This window comes from Ursus maritimus, unplaced genomic scaffold, assembly GCF_017311325.1.
Source record: "Ursus maritimus isolate PB19 unplaced genomic scaffold, ASM1731132v1 scaffold_20, whole genome shotgun sequence".
Classification (NCBI taxonomy): Eukaryota; Metazoa; Chordata; class Mammalia; order Carnivora; family Ursidae; genus Ursus; species Ursus maritimus.
In genome coordinates this window covers 30,486,402-30,514,229 of record NW_024424453.1, presented here as the reverse complement: position 1 = coordinate 30,514,229, position 27,828 = coordinate 30,486,402, and the positions used below count along the sequence as shown (strand labels likewise).

Sequence of the window (27,828 nt, the reverse complement as noted above, 5' to 3'; positions counted from 1 at the left end):
AAATCTGCACTCAGACATGTTAAACCACTTGCCCAAGGACAAATCCCTGGTAAATGGAAGCATTTGGCCATGCTTTCAACCCAGGTAATACTGCCTCTTGGGAAAAAGATTAGAGCAAAAATATGAAAATGTCCAGCACATCGGAGTGGCATGAAGCTATTTCAAAGGCATCCTCATTACTCAGTAAATTCTAGATGTAGCAAGTAATATGCAATCTTAAAATTACCTAGAGCGCTTTGTAAAGCTACAACTTTGCTATACAAGTCAATTTTAAGAAGGTAACAACTAGACACATTAGAAAATCCCACAAAGAATTCCTAATAACTTCATGTTTTTATTAATTTTAAAAGACATTTCCTATTGAAAAAAAGGATTTTTCTTTTTAAAATCTGAAACAAATTAATAAGCAGTAATATCAACAACAGTGATAGTAACCAATACTCCTGAGCATTTCAGACATGCCAGGCCTTGAGCTAATAGCTTTCTGTGCATTATCTCATTCAGTCTTAACAACATGGCTATGAGGTAGGTGCTATAATTATTCTCATGTTAAAGATGAGGCAACAGAGAGGTTGAGAAAGCTATCTAGGTCACACAGCTACTGAGAAGCTAAGCCCATGCTTTTAGCTATTTCCTATATTGCCTCTCATTAGGCCTTAATTTTGCTGGTTTTGAGTTAAAAAAAAAACGCTACTTCATAGGGTTAAAAGCAAGGCTATTATAAATGATTACTATACACATTTTTAAAGCAAAAAACAACAAAATATAACCCTAAAACACCACCCTCCAAACTCTCCTTTATCTTGAAACAGACATTCACTTTTGACTGATTTAAGAGGGATTAGTTTTTCTAGAGATAATTTCCTTCTACAGTTTAATCACTCATTTTGAAAACTGTTTCATTACTATGCTTAAAAATGTACTGCTTTGAAGAATAGTATATAAAGTAACAATAAAAATGACATAAAATTGGAAATGTACAGGGCTAAACAGCAATTGTATCCTGAAGGCAGCACATGTCTTGTTTTCCCCTCCTAGTTCAGAGCAAACATTTGCTAAACAGAAGAACAACGGGCTAGTGCAGAAGGTTTCTGACAGTGTGAAGGACTAGGCATAGAGCTCAGAGTCTTTGCTCTTTTAAGAATCCACCTAGTATCTCAATCACCTTAAAACTTTGATGGACAACCATATTTCTGCACATAATATGTTATTTTAATGAAAGAACCAAATTAACCAAATCTCAGCAAAAGTGCAAAGGTGTTCTACCAGTCACCTAATCTCCCCCCACTCCTTTCACTTCTACTACCAGGGATAACACTATCAAGGTAAGTGCCTGTTTTTCTATTTTGAGGCCAAAGGGCAGTAAGAATTGAAAGAGCACTGACAACTTTAAAGTAGTAAGATTATGTCTGAGAATATATGGATTGTTCTACTTAGCCTAGACTTGGAGACAAGAATGTTAGATTATCCTTTATTTAGAAAGAAAAGAATCTTTTAAAGTAGCTGAATGAACTTCTTCTTTTTTTTAATAGTAATTTTTTATTATGTTAGTCACCATACAGTACATCCCTAGTTTTTGATGTAAAGTTCCATGATTCATTACTTGCGTATAACACCATGCAATACATGCCCTCCTTAATACCCATCACCAGCCTATCCCATTCCCCCACCCCCCGCCCCTCTGAAGCCCTCAGTTTGTCATATGGTTTCACTCATTTACGGGACATAAGAAGTGGGAAGATCAGTAGGAGAAGAAAGGGAAGAAGAAAGGGGGGGTAAACAGAAGGGTGAATGAACCATGACAGACTATGGACTCTGGGAAACAGACTGAATGAACTTTTTCTGACTTCAATATGGGCTTCAGAATTTAAATAAATAAGGCAATAAATACATTTCAGACAACCAGAAAAAAAAAACAAAAAACCCACCTTACTTGAGGTATGCCACTGTCATGAATTCAAAGCTTAATAAAACACCTGGCAGGAAAGCGCACCATGCCCACCCATTATAGAGACAGCACCACCGCTGGTGTCCTTCAAGTCCTTTCAGACAAAGACCTAACCATTTCCCCCTCATAATGCAGAGTGCATTTTTAGTTTTCTTTTCGTTTATTCTTTCTTTCGTTCTTTTCTGATTTCTTTCCTTTTTTAAAAAAAACCTATGAAATATAATAAGCACCATTAAGATTCACCAGAAAACTATGGGCTATGGAGAGGACAGAATCAACAGTCACACTCCATTTCACCCACTATTTACATATTATCCATAGGTGTTTCCTCCTCAAAACTGAGAGTGAAAGGGAGAACGTTAGACCCCAAACCATCATCTATTAGAAGTTAACGCTGGAATGTAATTGCCATTGCAGAACAAGAATAGAAACTTTAAAAGGGTGCTAGTGCAGGGTGTGAGGGACACATCATGATACATGCTAGTCTTAAAATCATATTTAGAATGAATTACACAAAACTGTCATATTTCAAAGACAGGGCTTTATTAGCTGTTAACAGCATAATGCAACTAAAAAGTTATTCTGCTAGAATGGGTTTATATATTAGATGTAAAAATCTTTCCCATTAATCTACATTGAATTTAGATTCTCAAACCCTCTGGATGAAAAACTATTTGTTATAAAAGTAAAAACTAAAATGAACTCTGGTAAATATGTATTTATCTCACACTCCAAAGTAACACTGGTAAATACTTATTTGTATAGAGAATTATACCCAAATTTGGCACAGGTAAATACAATGTATCTTTCAATGCAAGCAGATTTCCCAGTGCAATTATTAACAGAGAAACATTTAAAAATTTTAGGGATGTCTTCAAGAAGAAGCTGCTACTGTTGGCCACTGGTCACTTTAAAAAAATGCAGACAATTTCATTCTCAAAGTAGATAGATTCTATTAACACTTAATTTTCTTAAATTATATAGTATTTTGTTTTAAATTTTCTTAGTTATTTCTAAAATACATTTAGTCGAGCAATTAAAATTGAAGGTATAAGGTAAAAAAAACTTGAAATACTCAAAATGTAAGTGTAGATTTAACAAATATAATTATTACAGTATGAGAAAAAGGAAGATTTTCAATTAGAGGTTAACCTGAGGTTTTTCTTTTCGAATGGAAAGATGATGATGAAGCCAACTGATTACTCAAGAGACCAATTTTCAGTTTTAAGCTAACTAAAATGCGAGTACTAAATAGGCCTACTTTTATTGACACTGTTACTTGAAACTGGATTGATTAAATTTGCTTGCTTTAAAACTGATGTTTCTATGTTATAATTTGGGTACAGGTTTAGGGAAAGGAAGGGATTAGTATTCTAAGCTGGGTAAAGGAGTAGGAAGGAAAAGTGGTTCCAATAGCCCTCGACTATTCTCCATGTCCGTGGACTAGAGAATCCACATCACCTGGGCACTTGTTAGAAATGCAAATTCTTAGATATTACCCCGATCTACTGGGAAAAAAAAAAAAAAAGATCTGTGCGTGCACATGCGTATGTGTGTGTGTCTGTGTGTGTGTGGCTGCAGGGGGAGTGGGGGGGAGCCTCGGTAACCTGCTCAAGTGTGACAACCACTACTCCTGCCTGTAAATCCATGTCACTGTACAATTTTTTCTAGCAGGATTCATAATCAAGAAGATGGGGCTCAGACATTTCAAGACATTAGAAATAGGGGCTGGAAATGAAGGACAAAGTAGTAAACTGTTGGCTGTAAGTGCGCCACAGTAAGGGACTGAGAGTACTTGGAGCCTATTCCCAGAAGATGATGGTTCCATTTACGGTCAACAAGGAAAACATTCTCCCTGGCTGTGAAGAACTTCGACTCCCCCAAAATGGGAAGCATCAGAAAAAGAAGATAGAATTTAAAAAAGAAAAAGAAAAGCAAGCATGCGTGTGTGTGTGTGTGTGTTCCCCACAACCTGTCAGTGGCAAAGAGAAGAGGCAGCAGCAAGCAGGACTGGATGCAACGGAGGATCCAATCCCTGGGAAGGAATTCAAAACAGCTCCTCATGAGAAGGACAAAGAGTCCTACAGATTTACAAACACGAGCATCTTGAGGCCATAACAACATGTTAGCTACAAGAGTCACTGGAAATATTCATCTTCTAAAAAGTCAAAGTCACCTGATCTCAGATAATACCACATAAAGACACATCCACCAGAGTAAAGTACGCACGTGTGTGGGGCTACTCTCTCCCCTGACTGGTGCACGGCGAAAGTCAAACAGAACACTGTACTGCAGCCCACACAATAGTGAGGATCTTCTCAGATGAAGGTCCTCCCTTCTCCAGAGTTGAATGACAACTCCCTTAAATCCCAGGGCTAGTTGTTCTCCCAGCTCTTATCAGCTACCTAGTCCCAAGGCTGGCACAAGGCTTTACAGTCTTGTTTTCTTTTTTCTTTTTTTGAAAGATTTTATTTATTTGACAGAGATAGAGACAGCAAGTGAGAGAGGGAACACAAGCAGGGGGAGTGGGAGAAGAAGAAGCAGGCTCATAGCAGAGGAGCCTGATGCGGGGCTCGATCCCACAACACCGGGATCACGCCCTGAGCCGAAGGCAGACACTTAACCGCTGTGCCACCCAGGCGCCCCATATAGTCTTGTTTTCTAACATGATCTTAAAACAAAACCAAAATACTTTCCTTTTCACTTTATACTCACAAGAAGGTTGAAGTTTTAAAAATAACTTTTAAGAAGCCAGAAACCCAATAGTAGCATATGAAATAAAAGCATCTGCTCAACACAGGCATGTGAAAAGCTTGGCTCTAATCCAAGCTAGTCACAAATCCCACCACAAAGCATCTGCTAGCAAAGGTCTCTGACTTTGTAGGACTTCTCGGAGTATCTCATATATTCTCTAAACTACGTAATGGAATTCACACACTATTAACTCTGTGCAAATTAATGGAATTACTGAGGTACTTTATTATATATAATAATTAATTCAGAAATTAAAAAGTAAAATCATCTGATTCACAACACAGACATCTCCCCAACTAACCAAACCAAAGCTTCCCAGCTCTACTGAGTTCTTGACAAGGGAAGGCCAAACAAAGAAAGTTACCAAGTGATTTTAGAGGCCCCAGTAAGTAGGAATGAGTCTGCAACAATCAGGAGGCAGGAAAAAAAAAGGGATAAATCCATAATCTCTCTAAAAAGAGCACCTACTGTACTGTCAATCTATCTGACTCCATTTCTAAACAGCTTATCAAAGGTAAGGGCTGTTTGCAATGGCTCATATTTGAAAGTAGGCAATAACGGTGTGGAAATAAAGTGCATCTAACTGACTCCATTAAGGAAACTAATGCTGGCACTTCTCTGGTTCACGTGGATAAAAGCTCTTTGGCTCAGTCACTGTGATTGTTAAGACTATCCCAGAGCACATGTGGACCACTGTCAGAACTACACAGGCTGCAGACCTTGTCGAATGACAAAAAAAGAGGAAATCGAGGCACACAGAGAAGTAAAATTATCATCTGTGTTGACAGAACAAGAAATAGGAATAGTCAAGAGCTGATATTTGTAGTTTAGCTTAGCCGAGTCATGCGGATTCTACTAACATATACTGAGCAACTTCCATATAAGCACATGTAAGGGCTCAGTTACTCCTTCTATCGTGAAGTAACTGTAACCAAATTTTGAAAAACTGCTTCTCCTCCCAGTCTGAATATGACTCAAAGTCAGCATTTCTGTTTGAGTGACGATTAAGTGTTGATTTCTCCCAAAATAAACCCGTTTCAGGATAAAAAGTTTTTTTTTTTTCTTATGAAGTGTCACTGTCTCATTTGTCTAGTACTGAGAGATAACACCACGCTTCCAGAGGCTTAAGGTGTAACACTACTTCCTGCTTCTGATAGGCTCTTAACACCGTTAACAAAATGTTTTATAGTTACCCTAGGGGAACCTTAAGCAAAACAACCATCACAAACAGTATAAAATGTTTCTAATTTAACTGTTTCCTAGAGTTGGAAAGAACCAGCAATTACTAGATGACACAATCTCCAAAGAACTCCACAGCACTGTTCGTTTATATTTCACCATCAAACTGTATATAGCCTTTGGCCTTAAAAATAGAAGTGGGCCCAACCCACAAAGAACCTGAGTAATGTGACCTTTCTTGTAGTCCCATTTCAAGAAGCATACATCTCAGTTTCAAACCTGTAACTTCACGTTCGCATACAACTAATTCAGTGCAATTTAAAATCTAGTACAGTCAGTAACATTATAGAATTACAAATGAGAATAATGGTTACTTAATCTTTACTCACTGACTTAAAAGACTAAACTTTCACTCGAGCTGTTATGTTTTAATATATGAGGAAAACAAAAGGAAAAGAACCTGTTCTGTGGACCTACGTTTTGGCTGTGACATCCACATACTGTCCTGGGCGAAAATGAGCAGCATAAAGAGGGGTACCTTTATGAAAAGAAAACAAACAACCAATATGAAATTTGTCGGCCCCGAACAACTTCACTAAACATAAACTACACCTAGGAAGCCTATCGGATTTCAAAAACAGTAGAAGATTCTCTTCACAATTATAATTATTAGAAACATCAAGAATAAAATAATAAAACCGTTCATCAAACATTCGTTAATTAACTGTACATGAGCTGAAGAACAGTATGTCCCAGGACGAGGCACATGGTGCTAGAGTAGGCTAAGAGACCGTGGGTGGCGGATGGGCTTGTGCCTTCACAGAGGCCAAGGTGGTACTGGCTGAAATGGGCAATTCACATGACAAACACAGTGTTCGTGCTGGTAAATTCACGAGTTTGACGATTCTTAGTTGTTTTGGTGAATAATAATATACTCGCTTAAGATACCTTTCCTATTTCATATAACGAAATTAAAACAAAAGAATGACTCAAAAAATGCTGTGGCTGGACCAAATCTTTTTTTAACTATTAGAGATAAGTTATCCCAAAATAGGAACTTTAATTGTTTGAACCCAGGTCCATCGTACACCAGGCAGTCATCACGGTATGTGTGATATCCACATAAAGCCCATATATATCATATTTTTGGTAGATTAGTCACTGTGCCAATAATATAGTTATTCAAGTGCATGCCCAGATAATTTTGAATTCTGAAAAATTATCATTATTGATACCCCCAGTTTTATATACTAACATTTCCAAAACTAGTTGTATGTAAATAGAATCTTACTTAAAATGCACCAGAAAAACATGTTGTTTAAAGGAATTTTGTAAGTGAAAGCCCTTCACAACATTTTGTTTGTATCAATTTGGAATTAACACTGTGAGAACTATTTAATTTGACAATTAGTCTGCAAATATATATAGGGCACTTACCATATGTACAGTTAGAAATACAAAAGGTAAGACATGTCTCCTGACCTCAAGAATTTATTATCTAGGTGAAGAATCAAGGTCAACACCATCAAGTAAGAGACTTCTTTTTTCTTAAAAAAAAAAAAAAAAAAAGCCATAATCAATGTAATAGAGAATGTAACTGAATGCTAATTATGGCTTGTTTAAAACATGGAGTAAAGTACTATGGATTTCAGAGGATAGTATCCTTTAATGTAGGCCGTAACCTACATTTGGATGGGCAAAGAAAAACCCTGAATTAAAAAAATAGGGGAGATTAAAACTGACTGAATTTCTAAGAGGCTGAATGACTTGACCTGCTGACTACTTTTCACCCCCCAAAACAATTCCACATGGTTTGAGCAAGCCAAAAGTTAATAGGGACTTAAATTTTACACTTGTTACCCTAATTTCATTCATTTTAGCTTCAAACTACAAAACTTGCACTTCAAAAAATACTTTTAATTCTAGCTTATATCAAGGCTGATCCTCTGTCACTCCAATTAATAAGGCTTCTCGTAATTTTATTTTACTTCATGAAATTCAGTTACTAAAATACCAAATCTTAAAACATCCTTCTATCTACTTGTTAGAACTCAAGTTCAAGAGATCAGGAAGCTTTTCTTAAGTTCAAAGACGTCAAAATGCTGTTAACTACATAAACTGACATAACCATGTTGCCAAACTGTACTTTTTGACATTTCAGGGAGTAGGTAAAATACTTCAGAATTTTTAAGTTAGAATCTTTTCATTGAGGTGCTGGTCAGTCACGTTCTGGTTTCATGAGAATTCTTCTATCTCAGTGAGAGTCTAGCTATTCTTCACTTATTAAAATGACAGCCTACACAGAGTGAACTTCACATTTTAAAGGTTAGTGTATTTTATAAAATAAAAAGGTAAAAAAAATAAAAGTTAGTGTATTTATCCGGAGTGGCTTTTCCAAATGTGAAATTCTCTGTATGTTAAAAACAAAAGCGCTCCTCCCTCTTTAATGAAAACAAAGAGTTCTCTACAGTTCTTTCCAGTCAAAAAAGAAAAAGACTTGTTTGTCCCTAGTGATTAAATCAGATACCGCTTTGTATTTAAAAATAAATGTTTAGGACTTTGTACTGTGGATTCAGCTTTACTGAAAGGCCTAACATTAAACAAATCACATATTTGGGTATTTTTGCCTCCCTCCTCTCCCCAACCTCAGATTACCTGGCTTAATCACAGCATTATCTGTTACATGAAAGATTTTAACTTTCTGTTTTGGCGGCAATCCAAGTTCTTGGTAAAATTCCAATATAGATGTAGATTTCTAGAGGAAAAGCAGCACACATAAGTAACCCATTATACTAAAGGTGGAGTTCAATGCACAGAGATCTAAACCAAGTCCTTAACAACCCTGAGAACAAATCATTAAGAGCACTCTGTTCCCCTAAAGAACAAAGAACACCATATTCTTATTTAAGGGGGCTGAGATTTTTATCTATAACCCATTACACCCAGGATCCAACCAGGTGCATGGTGGAGCTCATACACGCTACCTGGTGAAAGACCTCTTTATTCTGTAGGAAAATAAAGAGTTGTGCTCATATTTGAATTCTGACTGCAGACTGTAGTATCAAGAACCCCAATCCTGGGGAATTCAACTCTGTCTACTCTGCACCTGCTTCCAAGCAGCTGGAAGAAAACATACTGGGTCACATTCAAATGTATGACCACAAACTTCAAAGTGAATCCCAAATGTGGTCTGGCCAGCCTATATTTCCCTACTTAGATCCCTCTCACATTCTCCAAAGCCCCTTTACACAACCTCTTTTAAAACCTCCAGCACTGTTCCCTCCTTCTCCCCTCCTTGAGCTGACCACGTTGCTTCAGATTTCACTAAAAAACCAGAAAAACAGGAGCATTTCCCCAAGGTCTTATCATCCAATCAAACTGCCGGCACAAGCACTTACCTCCTGCCATCCCCCCACCCCACGCCAGAGTGCACGAGATGCACACAGGGCACTTTTAGAAAATGCCAATGCCAAGGGCCTTCTGTTTGGAGACTGTAGCTTCACTGATCTAAGGTGTCATCCAGGTGTCAGTGTGTTTTTTAAGCACTCCCTATGATTCTGATGTGAAACTGGGGCTGGAAATCACAATGACAGGTGAACCGACCATGCTCTTATTGGAAGTCAAATCCCTCACTGTGTACTCATCCCACCCCTCTCCCACCTATTCAATGGCTTTACTCCTGAAATTGTCCCCACTGCCTTCTGAATCACCAATCTCCCCCTTTCTACTGGCACTATCCTATCAGTATACAAAGATGTCATAATAACTCACATTAAAACAAAATTTTCCCTTGACCACATAGTCTCCTTTCCATTCCCCCTTACGACAATGCTCCCTGAAAAACTTCTGCTGAATCTACTTTCTATCTTCCCATTCTCTCAAACCCACTTTAATCAGATGCCTGCAGCCCCTAAATACTCAAAGCAAAGTGCTTATCAAGGTCACCAACCATCTCTATGTGGTCAAATACACTGGTCAATACTCACCTCATTGGCTCTACCAACAATGCTTGGCACAGGTGACCACTCTTTCCTTGACACTTGCACTCTCTCAGCTCTTTCATATGCTAATAACTCCACATTTCTAACCTCAATCACAAATTCTACTCTGAACTACAAACTCATTCATCCAACTGCTAGCTCAGTACATCAATCTGATGTCATACAGCAACTCAAGTTTGATTTGTCTAAAACTGAACTCAACTTCCCCCCAGAAACCTGCTTTCCTTTGGTTTTCCAAACCTCAACAAATGGCAACTCCATACTTCTGTTGCTCGGACCTAAAATCTTGTGGTTACCTTTGACTCTTTTCTTTGTCATATCCCATGTCCCACACGTCAGCAATTCCTTTAGCCTCTATTTAAAAATAAAACCCACATCAATTACTTCTCACCTGCACCTCAAAGCACCATCTTTTGCCTGGATTATATGAATAGCCTCCTAATTGGTTTCCAAACGTCCACACTCCTGACCCCATGGTCTATTCTCCAGTCACAGGCTGGCATGATTCTTTCAAAACTCAAGCTAAATCTTGTCTCCACAATGGCTTCCATATCATGCAGAATCAATCCTAAATCCTTAACATGGTTTATAAGGTGCTATACAATCTCACCTCAACTACTACTCTTCTCCTGGCTCACTCTGCTTCAGGTACAATGCATTCTTTACATTCCAAGAACCCATTAAACAATAACCTCAGGTCCTTTGCACATACTATTCCCCCTGCCTGGAATGCTTTTCAGATTTTTGCAGGACTTGCTCCCTCACTTTATTCAGGCCTCCATCTAAATATTAACTTACGTTTCTGATTATTCTATATCTAAAATAGCCCCACATTGTCACTTGTGATCCCCTCAGCCTACTTTATTATTCTACAAAGCACTTCTATTTGCTGTGATACACATTTTTCATTGTTTATCTTCTAAGCCACGGCCTCCCTGTTTCACCCCCAATCCCATCAAAATACGAGATGCTTGAGAACAGAAACTTTAGCTGCTGCTACATCCCCAGCTCCTGGTAGGTCCTGCTGCCTGCTTTTTCCTCCACCTGTGCCCTTTTTTCTGCACTGTAAATATCCTTGAATAAAAAAAAATATCTTTGAATAGAAAACTTTATGAATATTTCATTTCCTTAAAATAATGTCCTGGGTCTTTTTCCTTTTCTTAGTTCTTAAGACTCTTGATACAGATTGCTAGAAGACTTGACAAAAAAGGTGTGCCACTTTCTATTTCCTGATGTGAAGAGTGCCTCTCTCAAGGAACTATAACCAACACAGGTGTATCTATCTTCCTGATGCTCTTTCCCTCTCAACTTCCCCTCTCACCACAAAAGAAACACCTGCAGGTCCCCAAGGAACCACAGTGCTCTATGCATGCTTACCTATGTCTGCCTATGCCAGTCTCTTGGCCTATAATTCTTCCCCACCCCTGTATCTCCAAAGCTCATTAAAAATCTGTTAAATATACATCTAGTCTCAGCTCCAGTAATATTTCCTGCCCAGATTCTTGCCTGGGCAGCCTTGCCAGAGCACATTACTCCTTGGTCTATGCTATCTCTAGACCTTGCCTATATCTCAATTATTGGCCACATTACCTTACACTTATCAACTTACGTGAATGTTTGCATGCCTGCTGGAGCACCTGGATGGCGAGCTGTTTTATTCACCTGTGTCTGCAACTTTAGAGCTAAGCACATTGTCAAGTCATACACTGCAGAAGTGAGCTAAATGAATGGTGAAGACAGAAAAGATGGAGGACACACATCCACCTGGGTGTGAAGTCCCGGTTTGCCTCTCCAAGTCACCACACCTTTCCACCCTTGCTGCTGCATCAGTTCTTCGCACACAACATTACTGTGTTTACAATGTTATCTTCAAGACTAGTTATTAAACAATTGTAGGCCTAAAATAAAGATCACGACTTACTCTGAGAATGAACAAATCTTCAAGAAACTAAACTAATGTGAAACCAAACCAAGAGTAATCTGTAATCAAAAAAAGCAAGAACAGCAGCAATGGAAAGACCCTAACCAACTTAAGACGATGCTGATCATGTACTGATAACCAAGCATCACTGCCCCCAATGCAGTGGAGTATCTGCACAGCCAGTCTTAATTATAAAATATGTGACTACGCAGCAAACTTTAGTTACTTGATGATTTCAATTTAAAATGTAAACTGTTAGTACCACTTTGTAACTTACTGAGAAGGCTGCCTTTGGTCAACATGAAATTGGGTAGCACTGGCCTGTAAGCATAGAATGTTAATTTCTGGATCAGCCCACAAGCCCTGGGAATGTCCCTGGGGCCCCTCCAGTGGAACCACGCAACAGATGCTGAGAAGCCCCACCCTGGATGCCCATGAAAGGTTGTTTTGAACCTCACAGTGTTCCCTCAAGAAGCCATCCTTTCCTCCTTTACTCCAAGAGTGAGGACGTAAGTTCATCCCAGCCATTCCCTATAGTTTTGCCTCCCACATGTTGACATCTAACACTTATATTCAACACCACCCTCATCAAAGCCCCTACTGTTCTTTTCTTTTTTTTTTTTTTTAAGATTTTATTTATTTGTCAGAGAAGAGAGAGCACGAGCACGGTGAGGGGCAGAGAGAGAAGGAGAGGCAGACTCCCCACTGAGAGCAAGGAGCCCAACTCGAGACTTGATCCCAGGACCCTAGGATCATGACCTGAGCCTAAGCCAGATGCTTAACCGACTGAGCCGCCCAGATGTCCTTAGGCCCCTACTTTTCATCTGCAACTATGCACACTTCCTTCACATCAAAAGTAAATACATAAATTCTCAATTTAAAATGTGCCTCCTTGCAATTATTTTCCTGATGTATCAGATTTAAATTTATTACATTTTAGAACAGACTTTAAATTTATTTTTGACATTCACATATTCTACCTGATGATTTTTAAAGCATATTCTTTTATTGATATCGGTTGCTAAGTATGCAAGGAAGCTTCTAAGAAAAAACTTTTACTTTTTCAGCAACCAAAATACAGTAAGATAAACATCTTGACCTAAGTAACTACAGACTGAGACATAAAAGGTAATACATACTTCCTGATTATATTCTAATTTCACTAAAATTGAATACTTTAATTTTTTCTTTTAAAAATCAAAATATCATAAAACTAATTAGGTGTCAGTTGTAAGAAAATCCAAATGCTCAAGTTGAATTGAGAGCAACAGCAGTGTAACAGAAGTTTTTTTTTTTAACTTCCAAATAAATGATTTCAAAAGGCAATTTAAAAGACTGACAGCAGTGTCACACTTGGATAATCCCATCTATGAGGCTGCATTTTTTTCTTCCCTCTTCAAAGTTCTCTGCAATTATCCTTCTCACAATGAAAATGCTTCTCTGCTCCTAAGATAAATTGATTTAATCAACTTTTAAGGCCACTTAACTTCCTATGTTTTTATTTATAATAAGTTACAAAAATAGCAAAAGCAAAACAGTCTAATTTCTGGGAGGCCTAAATTCTTTACAGAGTAAAAAAACAAAACAAAACAAGACAGTTCTAGCCCTATTATAAATAAAACTATTTCAATCAATTCATTTTAGGATACTTAACTCTTTGATATTTTATATTCATAGGTCCACTTGCTTTTAAAACCTTCTATAACCAATCTACTTGCAGTTTCTCTGAGGGTTACAATACGCAAGAGGAAGTTTGCATATTTTTAGTTTTGAAAATCTTTTTCCTTTCTGAACCAAAATTCTTTAACTTATAAAGAATTCTAAAACTTAATTTTTACATCTTATTCTGAAGAAAGGTCATTCAAAGGCAAAGCTTTTTCTTAATATTGTAATACATGTTCTCTGGACCTAGAAAATTTATTATCTTTTTTCTTAAAAATATTTTAGAGAGACAGAGCACACACGAGCAGGGGAGAGGGGCAGAGAGAATTTTAAGCAGACTCGGTGCTGAGGGCAGAGCCTGACAGAGCTTGATCCCACAACCCTGAGATCATGACCTGAGCTGAAACCAAGAGTCGGCTGCCAAACCAACTGAGCCACCCAGGAACCCATAGAAAATGTATATCTTTAAGAACAAGAAAGACCCCTGTAGCACTTTCCATACCAGAGAAGTAAATAAAAAAATCTGTGTAAGGTAAGTGGGTGGAAATCCACCACGACATAATACAGCATCCAAATCACCTTGCCGTGCGGTATATTCACTAAAGAGAATAAAGCTTAAAATACGTAGACCACAGTCTCAAGTATGAAAGTACTATTATTTCTGAAATTTTTAAAAGATTTATTTGAGAGAGAGAGAGAGTGCGCACGCACAAGCAGGTAAAGGGGCAGAGGGAGAGGGAGAAGCAGGCTCTCTGCTAAGCAGGGAGCCAGACTTGGGGCTTCATCTCAGAACCCTGGAACCATGACCTAAGCCAAAGGCAGATGCTTAACGAACTGAGTCATCCAGGCTCCCCATTTCTGAAATATTTTAATTCTTAGTATTAATAAAATCTGTAGGACATCTTCCTCACTAAGTAAAATAGAATAAATTTAGCTGCCAAACACATTTTTGGGGGGAACTTTTGTTTTTTCTTGAGAACTAAGATATTAGAGAACGAATGGAGACTTCTAGAACTAAAAGAGTCCAATTCCCTGTTTTTATGTGTAAGAAAATGTATACTAGAAAAAAGTGGAGTGAAGGGAGCTAATGGTAGAAGTCAGAATTAGCACTCAGCTCTTCTGACCCCACATCCACTTGTTTTTCCCCTATCTCATAGTTCTGGGAAGTAATGTTTACAGATCTGTTGGAGCAGAATGGATTATCCCAACATCATGTCTGATTTACAAATATCAAGGCAATAAAGTTATGAATTTACAAAACTGGTAATGAAAATAAAGATGATGGTGCTAAACATAACAAAAACACAGAAGTACAATCAATGAGAAAACAGTGACATCTATCAAATCAAAGAATTGTTCACATGAAGACTGGCATGTATTTACATATTTAAAAAATTCAAACATTTTAAAAAATCTGACATTTTTTAAAGTTTTCATATATACCTCACTTTCCTTTTCATACTGTGAAACTATTTAAAACTATTAGCCAATAAACTGTCAAGAATTAATAGCAGACTAAAATATACATAGACTATACTACCATAATATGCAAAAGTAGCTAACTTCTCCAACACCAGGAGATGGGCCTAAATGGCCTCTAATCCTATCAAACTACAGACTCCAATGATTTTGACCACCTTGAACTCACTGGGTAAGTATATCCCACTATTTATAGGACAACTCCACCTGAATTTTCTGTGAACACCTCACACACTTCTTTCCTCCCAAACTTCCCTTTCCTTGTTGCTATTCCAGGTTATAGCATCCGCACTGAGCCAGGTACTCAGGNNNNGCTCTAAACCTGTGTCCCCTCCCCACATTCTCACTCAGTCTTGTACAAATCCCTGCCCTCCCCAAGCCCAATGCAACCACTGTGGTTCAAAAGCCTTTTATCAACTCTCCCCAGTGCTTAAAATAACTTCCTAAACGTTCTCCCTGCATCCAGATTCTTCTCATTTAGTTAACCAAGGTTAACGATTTGACGACATCACTGTCCCAATTACAGAATTCAAGAAGCTCCTGGGAGTCTACAGAATGAAGTCTAAACTCCAGCACTCGGCCCCCACAGGTGCATCTCTGCACCTTTACTATCTTCCCCCACTGGCTCCACACTCACACACTAAGATCTCATATGTCACACTCCTCTTCCCAAGCGCGCATACTCTCTTCCATGTGTCTCTCCAGAAGCTACCTGAAGCAAGTAACTTTACCCTCTACGCTGCAGTATTTGCCCATCTGCAAAATGGGGATAAAAATACTACTTACCTAAGAGGTCTGTTACCAGGATGAAATGAGATTTTTGCAATGTGCCTGGTATGTTAACAGGTATTCCTGCTGGCAAGCTTTTTATTTTCTGGTCTCCTCTCTGTGAAACCTTCTAGGATTTTCCCAAGCAGAACTGGCTGTCCCCCACTCTATGCTTGTTGCATGTGTAATCCTATATAGGGATGGCGGATTTATTTGTCCACCTTTCCTATCAGCCTATGAGTACCCAGAGGGTGAATGTCAAGACACAATTAAGAAAGTAAGGCTCTAAAGTCTGAACATCACCCCACCTCTTACCAGTGGGTGGCCCCGAAGGAGTTCCTTAACCTCTTTAGCCTCAGACGCTCAGAAATTAAATATCAGGCTTATTGGTTATGTATCTGGCATTTAATAAGTGCTCAACAAAGTTAACTATGACGACAAAATAGGAGGCACACAATAAATACATGCTAGTTTTGACAGTTGTACAGTATGGGTTGCATCCTATTTACCATCCATGTTCATTTCATCAACAATATACAACGGAAAAAATGTTGATCTTAGAGATAAGGAGTATGTTTTAGTAAACCTTAGGATGTTTCGTTACCTATTAGTGAAAAGCATCACCATTTCTACAAAGATATTCTCTGCTTTTAGTCATCCAATAGAGGATACTAACTGCACAGATTTTTTCAAATTTAAGCTACATACTCAGCATTCTAATAGTATTCTACTTGGGGGAAAACTGCTTTATTTCTAAAAACCTGATGCGGGTTTGAGTATAGCTCTATCCCAAGTACTGAAAGTTCCTTCTAGAGAGGGCCTAACCTGGGTGCTTCTCATGGGCTCCAGGGACTTAAAAAATGTTCAGGTCTTAGGATTGTTATGTCACCCTTTCTTTTTTTTTTTTTTTTTTTTAAAGATTTTATTTATTTATTCGACAGAGATAGAGACAGCCAACGAGAGAGGGAACACAGCAGGGGGAGTGGGAGAGGAAGAAGCAGGCTCACAGTGGAGGAGCCTGATGTGGGGCTCGATCCCAGAACGCCGGGATCACGCCCTGAGCCGAAGACAGACGCCCAACCGCCGTGCCACCCAGGCGCCCCTATGTCACCCTTTCTACCTACACCTGAAATGTTATCGATTCTCTTCACGTTGCAGAGAATCGTGCCTGGGGTGTATATATCATGGGACAGATCTGGAAGCTTATAAACCCAAAACAATGCTGTTTGTATGTGATGCCAGTGCTATTAAAGTTCTTAAGGTGATGAATATAGTTTTTTCCTTCTCGTGGTCATGACTAGAAAGGACTATGTTTTGCATCTTCCTAGGAATTATAGTGTTTGTGAAAGTATTTGAATTGGTATAAAGTTGTGGGATTTTGAACTTATGTGGAATATGAATAGACTCTACATTTTAGTTTTCCATGTGTGTTTTAAGAAAATTGCAATTTTGATGGTGAAACAGACTTAGAGAAATATACACAACAGTGAAAAACGACTTATTGATTGTATGATATATTGTACTATATTCTCATATTTATAGTGATAATTTCAGATTAAAAAAAATTGCACACAAAAAGTTCCTTCTAGTATATACAAATTAATCCCCCATGTTGCTAGTGTCAGGTATTGAGACAACTTAGAAAAAAAACTAAACATAAATGACAAAATAGCTACCATCTATTGAGTATCTGTGACATGCTAGGTACATATGAAAAGTCTCATTAATCCTGGTAACAAACCTCTTAGGTAAGTAGAATTTTTATCTCCATTTTGCAGATGGGCAAATACTTCAGCTTACAGGGTAAAGTTATTTGTTCCAAATACTGAGGAGAGGTACTGGAACAAACTCAAATTCTCTCAGAATCCTGGGCTCGATGGCTTCACTAGACTGCTTTCCCTCAAAGCCACAATTTACTTCACGGATAAACACAAATTTGTGACTATGGAATAGGCTCAAAACTTAAAGAATTCAGATCTGAAACTAATGAAATGTACTCTTGTAAAGAATGAAAATACATCCTTACATGGAAACGTGATACAGTTTTTCCTCCTACAGTTAGGGCTGCCATTTTTCCGTTATGGTTTTCCTTCGGAGTATATTTTAGAACGTGACAGTCTTGTACCTAAGGAGACAAATATAAAAAAACTAAGTCATGTGCTAAGATACATTTTAACATATCATACCAGCCACACTGAAGCCATAGAACAATTCGGAATTTTCTAAAGTTAATTATCTCATCATTTCTCTAACACCAACTACAATCTTAAAATATAGAAGTAACCTTTAAAAAAAGTCAAGTACAGATAGAGCATACAACAACACATATAGAAAAGTTCCTAACATATAAATATACAACAGAATGAGTGTTTATGAAGAAAATATACATTTACCATCACCTGTGTCAAGAAGTAGACTCCACAAAGCCTCTATGTGTCTTTCTAGTAATCTCCCTCCCCACCTTTTTTTTTTTATTACCCCTAGAGCAGTGGTTCTCGAAGTGTGGTCCTCAAACAAGCAGCATCAACACCACTGGGAACCTGGTGAAAATGCTGATCCTCACGCCCCAGCCCAGACCAACTGAATCAGAATCTCCTTGTTTTCTAAACCTTTTAGGTGATTAAGGCTCGCTGAAGTCTGGAAAGCACTGCCCTACAAATAAATACTATTCCTGACACATGGTAATCATTTACTTACTTTCCCTTACATTTGCTACCTTTGAAAGCATGTAGTTTATTGTTGCCTGCTTTAGCCTTTGTATAAACAGAATCGTATTGTATGTACTTTCCTATGTCTTGCTTCTTTCACTTGTTTATATTTCTAAGTTTCATCCATATTGTTGTGTGTAACTCTCTTCTGTTCATTTTCATTGCTATACAGCATTCCATTACATGAATACCACGACTTATTTATCCATTCTGCTATTGGACATTTGGGTTATTTCCAGTTTTGGACTATTAAGAACAATACTGCTACGAACATTGTTGTAAAGTAATAAAGTTCAAGTTTTCTATTAACACTCAGGAGTGGAACGGCTAGACTACAAGATTCACATATCTCAACTTTACCACATAATTATGCTAAATTGTTTTCTGAAGTGGTTGTACCCATGTACAATTCCACCAGTCATTCCTGAAAGCTCCTTTAGTTCCTTAGAGTTTTAGAAACTATAATCTTCTCTTTGGTCATTCAGAGTCAATAAAAATGTCCTAAGGCCTGTAGGCCCCCTGGGCCTATGCATGAGCTCTCATGTTAATCACCAACATCTGTCTAATCACTTGTCTAAGACTAGGCCCCAAAGATGAACTCAGGTGTCCAAACTGATTTGGGGAATGATGGTCTCCTAACTCTCTCAGTAATCTTTTTCTAATAATAACCATAAAAACAACAGCAGGCAATGTATACTGGACATTTAACACTGTTCTAAGTGCTTGACATTTATTACCCTGTGCAGCCCTCACAAAAACCTTTGAGGTGGGTAATAATTATTTCTTTTACCAAATACAACTATATCTTTTGCAGAGGAGGCAGAGTGTTCCAAGGAACACAGCTAGGAAGTGGTAGAAACAAGATCTGAAGTCAGATACTCTGGTCTCAGGGACCACATTCTTAACCATTAGAGTTTGTCTTATCTCAGAGAACAAAATGCTGCTTCCCCAGACAAGAAATGTTACATTCTAAGTTAGCAAAGAGATCAAAATTTTAATTTCGAGTTGAAAGAATGAAAAGAAGATGAGACTGAGATTTTTTCCAATTATGAATTCAACTGGTACACCTGTGAGAAGCGAGGTTACAATCTTTTTTTTATTTATGGTCGTAGTTATCCTTATGCCAGTATCAAGAAGGCCACCACTCAGGCAAGAGTGAAACATTCACTGCAACAGAAGTAAAGTTCTTTAATAGCATTTATGCTTGACATTAGCCCATTCTTTATCACACAGTCACATGTTTCAGGATACAAATACTGTCCGTTCAGGTTGGCACAAATACAGATCTGTTACATCTTTGTTTTTTTCTTACCTGAAGTAATGTAACCACGTGCTTTCGACCATCTTTGGTCCATAAAGGCATCATACCCAGCTTCAGTGCGATAAGGCCTACTCTAGAGGAACCTGGTAATTAAAAACAAATCAGTGTTATTACAAACTTTTTCAACATTTGCCAACATGAAACAACAGTATTTCCTATCCCATGATTTTATTATTTTTTTTAGCATTTTTTTCTTTAAGATTTTATTTATTTATTTGACAGAGAGAGAGACAGCCAACGAGAGAGGGAACACAAGCAGGGGGAGTGGGAGAGGAAGAAGCAGGCTCCCAGAGGAGAAGGGAGCTCGATGTGGGCTTCGATCCCAGGACCCTGTGATCACACCCTGAGCCGAAGGCAGACGCTTAATGAATGAGCCACCCAGGCATCCCTACACCATGGTTTTAATATGAGCAACAGACAGTTAAGAAACATGCTAATATATTCATAGAGTAAAACACTACTGTTCCTTAGAGATGTGAGAGACTTCAACCATGGCTAGGTAACATACTGTTACTCAGTAAATCTCGGTATAATGAATAAATATATGAGAACTGTACAAAATAAAGAAAATAGGTAAACTGATATATTCTGGTTTTAAAATAATGGTATTAATAGAGGACACGATACATCCATCATTACACTTTGCTTTTCTAGTATCAATTCTTATCTAACCTCGTTAATTAGAAAACATCTACTCAAATTCTAAGAACTTAGCTGGAGTTAAGGGATGACACAAGTGGTCAAGTTGCTAAAATATGTCAGCCTCCATCACACCACTTAGATTTCTTGCCTACGTTAGTAAAGTTGCTCCACTAAGAACTTTTTTTTTTAAAGATTTTATTTATTTATTTGTCAGAGAGAGAGAGAGCGCGCACATACACAAGCGGGGGGAGCTGTAGGCAGGGGGAGTGGCAGGCAGAGGGAGAAGCAGGCTCCCTGCCCCCTGCCGAGCAAGGAGCCCGATGTGGGACTCGATCCCAGGACCCCGGGATCATGACCTGAACTGAAGGCAGTTGCTCAACTGATTGAGCCACCCAGGTGTCCCTAGAGCTTCTGATCACTATACAATTCAAAGGTCACAATAAACCCCAACCAGAGACCACACTCTCAACAGGATAGGCCTTTATTCTTGGTCTGGCTACACATGTGTTTAGTAGACTACTAAGCACAAAGAGCTGATTCTGGGGTTATGCTTGGCAAACCTGGAGTGCTAGAGCATTCCAACTGAAAACATCTGTGTGACAAGTGTAGTTTAGATCATACTCCTCTAGCTTTTTCCCCTGATTTATTTTAGATATTTTTTTATCTGAAGGAAATAAGAAAACATACGCAGAATGATTTTCCTTTAGCCTACAAAACAGCTTCTTTTTTTTTTAGCAATACTTCTTTTATTTATTGTGTGTTTTTTTACATTTTTTATTATGTTATGTCAGTCACCATACAGTACATCCTTAGTTTTTGATGTAATGTTCCATGATTCATTATTTGCGTATAACACCCACTGCACCATGCAATACGTGCCCTCCTTAATACCCATCACCGGCCTATCCCATTCCCCCCACCACCCTCCCCTCTGAAGCCCTCAGTTTGTTTCCCAGAGTCCATAGTCTCTCGTGGTTCATTCCCCCTTCTGTTACCCCCCGCTTCATTCTTCCCGTCCTTCTCCTACCGATCTCCCCGCTATTTCTTATGTTCCATAAATGAGTAAAACCATAGGATAACTGTCTTTCTCTGCTTGACTTATTTCACTTAACATAATCTCCTCCAGTCCCGTCCATGTTGCTGCAAATGTTGTGTAATCGTTCTTTCTGATGGCTGAGTAATATTCCATTGTATATATGGACCACATCTTCTTAATCCAGTCATCTGTTGAAGGGCATCTCAGCTCCTTCCACAATTTAGCTATTGTGGACAATGCTGCTATGAACACTGGGGTGCATATGGCCCTTCTCTTCACTACGTCTGTATCTTTGGGGTAAATACCCAGTAGTGCAATTGGTGGGTCATAGGGTAGCTCTATTTTTAACTTTTACAAAACAGCTTCTTGAGGAAGTCTTGACTGCCATCAGACAGTCACTAATAGTAGACCAGCATGCTGGAAATAATCTTGCAAACCAAACCACAATGAAACAGACACTCTTAAGACATGAAAAGTAAATTCAAGAGATGATAAATTCATCAATCACCATGATTTTGAATGTTCCGGCCATACAGTAACTAGGAAATGAGAAACCATCAAATATAAAATAACTACCTGGTTCCCATGGATGTAGAGGCCACGGTTCATCTTTCAAAGGACACAGCTTACTTGCTAACTGGGCTTTATTTTCATCAGAGACCAACTGCTTAACAAATGGGACATTTTCTTCAGAAAGATGCTCATCCCACCAAGTACCACTCCTGCCATGGAGACTTCTAACCAAAAGCCAGATGTCCGTTCTGTAAAAATAAAAATTAGAAAGGAAATTACAATATAAAAAGTTTCCCCATTTAATGTGGGAAGGGAGGTCACATGAGTTGGAAAGTGTAGTCTGGGCCTTAGGAAAGGATTTGGAATCTGGGCAATTTTTTTTTCCTGACATTCCTTATGATAATAATGGGTTTCGCACTTAAACTGTTAATGATTACCCTAGAGTAAAAGGTCTTCATCTTCTCCTCTGGGATAAACCAGTTTCTAACAGAGCTGTCTTAACTAAACACAGAAGAAGTCACTGACCAATTTGTATGTGTACTTTAATAGTTTACATGCCACTGGAGGTGGCAGAATGTGTGTATGTTCGACTCTGATAAGCCCACCTCTTCCCAGCAACGACAAGGCCTAGGCTGAGAAGATCCATAAAAGACATGATCTCCGAGCACGTGAACACACCAAGGAAGACCTTGTGTCAGGAAGGAGGTGTGTAATTCTTGCACGGAGGGGCAGAAAAGAAGTAAGGCTTTCTGTCGCCTATCCACGTTTCATAGTCAGGTACATTCAGGTTAGAGTCCCAATTCTACATTAGTTGAATGACCTTGGGTAAGTTACTTCCCCAAGCTTCTGTTTTATCTGCAAACTGCAATCGTGACAGTACGGAACAATGACAGTGTCTGCGAAACGAATAACGACAGCAATTCTACCTTGTGAGGCTACACGGGCTAAGGCGCCTAATATACCCAACAAAGCATTCAGTACATAGAAAACGCCCACTAACTGATAGATAATATTACTGCTGTTGGTAATGCTCTCTACCAGTCGCTGGCTCATAGCATTAAAAAAAAAAAAAAAATCACCCCTTCACTCCTTTAATGGGCACTTCCTTGGAGAAACGCTCCTTACTCCTCTGTGCCTGCCGTCTGGTACAGAGCCCCTTCCTCCTCCACCCAGACCCCTCCGCATTGGGCCACCGCACTGCCACAGGTCTGTGCTTTGCAGGGATCACACGCCCACACCGTCTCCAGCCCACCCACCTGTTTGCCGAGCCCCCGGCAGCACCCAGGCCGCCCGCGCTGCAGCCCAGCACCCGGGCGCCGGCCTGAGCCAGCAGCCTCCAACCAGGCATGGAGTGGCCGGGGAGGGCTCGCCCCGCTACTCTTCCCGGCACCCCGCCGCTCTGCTTTCCAGGCGTCCCCACGCTGCAGCCGCGAGTCCGCCACGAGCCGCCCGGTAACGTCCCGCCAGCTGTCTGCAGCTGCCCTCAGTGATCGGAAAGGAGCCCCGGAGCCACTTCCGGCCCTTTTCTCAATGCATTCCGGGCACCAGGGTCACCCCCCGGAACTAGAGTTCCGCCTCCGGATAGTCCTACCTTGGATCCGCGTTAGAGTAGGGAAGGCAGGGACTGACTGATTTGTCTCTCCAGGGGTTGAAACAAAAGGGATGTTTGGAGTTTAAACTTTGCAAGAATGAGGCGAACTAGAGACAGACTCCTTAAGGAAGCGAAATCACTTCTCACTAATATGTACTGTGGGGCAGCTCATTGTACTAAACAAATCTTGATATTGTTACACTGGTTTATGTTGAAAACAGCCCCGAAAAGAAATTGTTATTTTTATATTATAAATGAGGGAACAGAGACTCAGAATTTTGGTGCTGGTCCAAAATAGTACATCTGGCAGATGGACAGAGCTGGCACTGAAACCAGGCCGGCGTGAATTAACTATAGAATATGGCCAAGGTGACGATGTGCGGCTTGCAGGGCTGAATCATGCCGAGTATTGCTACTTCTGTCTTGGTCTCTTGGATTGCTCCCTGTGGGGAAAGATAGCGGTCATGTCCTACAGACACTCGAACAGCCCTGTAGAGAGGCTCCTTTCCAGCCAGAAGTGAGCCACCAAGAAGTGGATCCTCCGGTCCCAGGCAACCCTTCAGATGACTGCATCTCATGAAAGACCTTGAGCCTAAACTGCCCAATCAAAGAGCTCACAGGTTCCTGGCCAGAAGAAATTGCTAAAGAAAATAAATGATGACTTTTATTTTGACTAAGTTTTAGGGCGATTTGTGATGCAGCAGTAAGTAGCTAATATACCTTCTATACAAATAAACACTTGTCCTGTGTTCCAGACCCAGCCTAATCAGCATGTGTGCACCTTGTGTACTCATTCTACTTCTCAAAAAGTCCATTTCCTTATTTGTTAAATGGATGTTGGTAGAAATTTGGAAACAACTTAAGAATTTAGCTATTTCAACAGTCTTTTATTATTAGTGATCTGGTTAGCCTGACTTAAAATCTCCAGGCAATGGTCAATTCCTGGTCACTACTTGGAATTCAGGAGGCTCAAAATCTTTGCTTTGTTTGCTCTTCCATTCAACCAATTGCTATTGCGATTACCCTGGACACTTCCAAACAATACTTTGGGCCTTGGGGGAAAAATTACATCTCTCAATTCTAGCCATGCTGCCTGGCTTCCCAGTTACATAAGAAAGGTTCTTCATTGAACGAGCATTAACTTGAGGCATGCTACATGTAAAAAGCTGGAGGAAAAAAGACTTTCTTATCACTGCCAATAGCTAACATTTCTTGTGCATATGGTATGTGTTCAGTGTTGTGGAAATCCACCAAAGACCACTGGGAGCACACCTGAACTCTTACAAGGTTAAGTTTAATTAGGTTGGGACAGCAAAAGAAAGCATACATCCGACTATGTTTCTATGAGTTGGAGGGAGGGGGGCTTGTTATAAGATTTGGACTTAAGCTGGCATCAGGGAAGCTGGGACTCATTTGGGGACACTATCAAAAATCAAGGACAGTTAAGCAATTGGGCATCTTGAAAATTTTGTTCTGGAGACAAGAAAAACAAAATGAGACTCGAGATGATGTTAGTATGAAGGTAGAACTCACTCAGAAGAAGGAACTGTTAGTCGTTTTGTAGCAGTGGTGTGGCCTTGGGTATGGTCTGTTAGAAATCTTGTGTTGACGTTCCATTATAAACACTGTAGCCTGATTACTAACAGAATTCATTTTCACTCTTTCAGTTTATTTTCCCACTTAATCTTTATAACAATCCTATGTGCTAATACTATAATTATCTCCATTTTACAGTCAAGAAAAAAAAATCGCAGAGAGATTACATAACTTAAATAAGGTCATTCAGGGGCGCCTGGGTGGCACAGCGGTTAAGCGTCTGCCTTCGGCTCAGGGCGTGATCCCGGTGTTGTGGGATCGAGCCCCACATCAGGCTCCTCTGCTATGAGTCTGCTTCTTCCTCTCCCACTCCCCCTGCTTGTGTTCCCTCTTTCGCTGGCTGTCTCTATCTCTGTCAGATAAATAAATAAAATCTTAAAAAAAAAAATAAGGTCATTCAGCTAGTAAGTGGTAGAGTCAAGATTTAAATCTCAGTTGGTTAATTTACATTTTATATTCATTTATGCTGTCTCTTAGTTCACAGTATGTCTTATATTTGAAATTAAAAATCTTTTGGAGGTGAGTTTAGACTTTCCATTAAATTATCCTTGGCTTTCTTCCATTTTTCTGAAAGTCGTGAGAATTTAGCATGTTCTAAAATCAAGAGAGATGTTGTGAAGGTGATCTGAGCATTGGATGGGGGGATAGATGAAATGAACTTTAAGAAGCTTTGAACATTGAGATTCGATTGCTAGCTGAATAGGAAACTTGAAAGGCCATATTGCAAAATCCATAGATGTTCATTCAGTAAGATGATGAATTCTGTGTCAGTGTCCTGCTGTAAGGCCAAGTTACAATTTTCGACTTCGATATCACACCTTTAAAAACATAATTTTTATTTATAAATTCTTAAGTCAGCCCGCAGATTTTAGGGATCCAAGAGATGACCATACTGGAAAGCTGAAAAAAAAAAGAAGAAGACAGAGGAGGAGTAAGAGGAGGAGGAGAAGGGAGGAGGAAAAAGAGGAGTTTGGCCATATAGTTACGTGGGTTTGAAGTTTCTCAGCATCCTGCCCTCCTCTGTTGTATTCAGAATGGTTCTGAAACTTAATGTAATTAAAGCCATCTACATTGCTTGAAAATTCTTCGATGACTGGACAGAAGTGTTAGCTCTAGACAGTGGGGCATCACGTGCCAGGGGACCAAATGCTTTAAACCAAAGGCAGGTCCTTTTTCGCGGTCTTTCTCCTGATGCCGATGTAGATCTGACGGCTGGACTGTGGTTCTAGACCAGTGAATATTCTTGTCACCTGGAACCGTGGTCAGGGTGTCCCCTCTGAGCCTAGAAGATAAAGTCTTGAGAAATTCCCAGAGACTGAGTTCATTTGGGATTTTGATTATTCTTGGAAGGGGTCCCAGAAGGATGAGAAAGAACTAACAATCACTCTTGCTGAGTGGCAGGCACTGCTCTAAGTGCTTTACATATGTTAAGTCACTACTCACCTATCATGTAGGTACTATTATTCTCATCCTCATTTGCATACGTGGAAATTGAGGCACAAAGAAAACCAGCAGCTCACCCAAGGTCACAGACCTTAAGTTTGTCAAGTGAGTGAGAGTTTTAGGAGTTGAGTCAGGCAAGGTGACTCCAGAGTCCAAGTGTCTAACTGCTCTGTTGTACCGCCTCTTTCCCAAGAAGAGAAAGTTTTACAGCACGATATTGGAACACTGAACCTGGCATTCAGAGGTTGCCCCAGACAAACAATAACTGGGGGTGGTTGTGCTCAGTCTGCATCTTTAGAGGCTTGATAGGCCTGGATCAAATTCCGCTGGGCTCAGGAGGGAGCAATGAGGCCAAACTGCTTGAGCTACTTACCCATTGATCGTCTACAACTTTCTTGTCAGGAAAGAAACAGGAGGCTCTGTGATGTCCTAGATCAGTGCCTTTCAAACCTAAAGGTACTTAAAAATCACCTGGGGATCTTGATAAAATGCAGGGACTGACTTTGTAGGTCCGAGGTGGGGCCTGAGAGTCTGTATTTCTAACAAGCTCAAGGTCATGTAGCTGCTGGTGAGCAGACCAACTTTGAGCAGCAGGAAGAATTCTGAGACTTGGGATCCAACCTCAGCTCTAAACACAACTAGCAGTGTGACACTGAGTAAGTCACTTCCGTCTCTGTTTCTTCATCCGTGAGATGGTAGACGAGTAGAGTTTGTTCGGCTACTGCTCCTTCCAGGCTTTTTAAGTGAACTTTTTTGTAGGAGACAGAATAATGCTCCCCACAGTTATCCACATCTGAATCCCCGGAGTCTGTGGAAGTGTTCTGTTCCATGGCAAACAGGACTTTGTAGATGTGATTAGGGTTAAGGACCTCAAGATGCAGATATTATCCTGGGTTATCTAAGTGGGCCCTAAATGTAATCACATAAGTCTCTCAGCTTCAATCTGGGGAACCTTCCTGGTTGCAAGAATAGAAAAAATGTAAGACAGATGTAATGTGGAAAGGATACAGCCTGCCTCTGCTGGTTTGGAAGATGGAGAAAGGAGTCTGCAAGTCAAGGAATGTGAGTGGCCTCTAGAAGATGGAAAAGGCAAGGAGTGGGCGCTCTCATCCACAAATGCATGCAGCCCTGCCAACCCCTTCATGTTAGCTCAGTAAAACCTGTGTTGGACTTCTGGCCCCTAAAACTGTAAGATGATAAATTTGTGTCATTTTGTGCCACTAAGTTTGTGGCAATTTTTTATGGCAACAATAGAAGATGAATAGA

General features: G+C 39.6%; 1 protein-coding gene across 1 annotated transcript in view; it reads right to left on the bottom strand.

The window, feature by feature from the left end:
* MRPL3 (mitochondrial ribosomal protein L3) overlaps nucleotides 1-23,431 on the bottom strand; it is a 41,839-nt gene extending 18,408 nt beyond the window's left edge. Inside the window, exons 1-6 of the mRNA XM_008708703.2 lie at nucleotides 23,189-23,431; nucleotides 21,996-22,180; nucleotides 19,733-19,824; nucleotides 17,739-17,837; nucleotides 8,537-8,636; nucleotides 6,359-6,419 (exon numbers count right to left, since the gene is read on the bottom strand). Of these exons, the coding sequence (XP_008706925.1) occupies nucleotides 6,359-6,419; nucleotides 8,537-8,636; nucleotides 17,739-17,837; nucleotides 19,733-19,824; nucleotides 21,996-22,180; nucleotides 23,189-23,280 (629 nt within the window). The 5' untranslated portion in view covers nucleotides 23,281-23,431. The remainder of the gene's footprint in view (nucleotides 1-6,358; nucleotides 6,420-8,536; nucleotides 8,637-17,738; nucleotides 17,838-19,732; nucleotides 19,825-21,995; nucleotides 22,181-23,188) is intronic.
* Nucleotides 23,432-27,828: the final 4,397 nt, after the last annotated feature.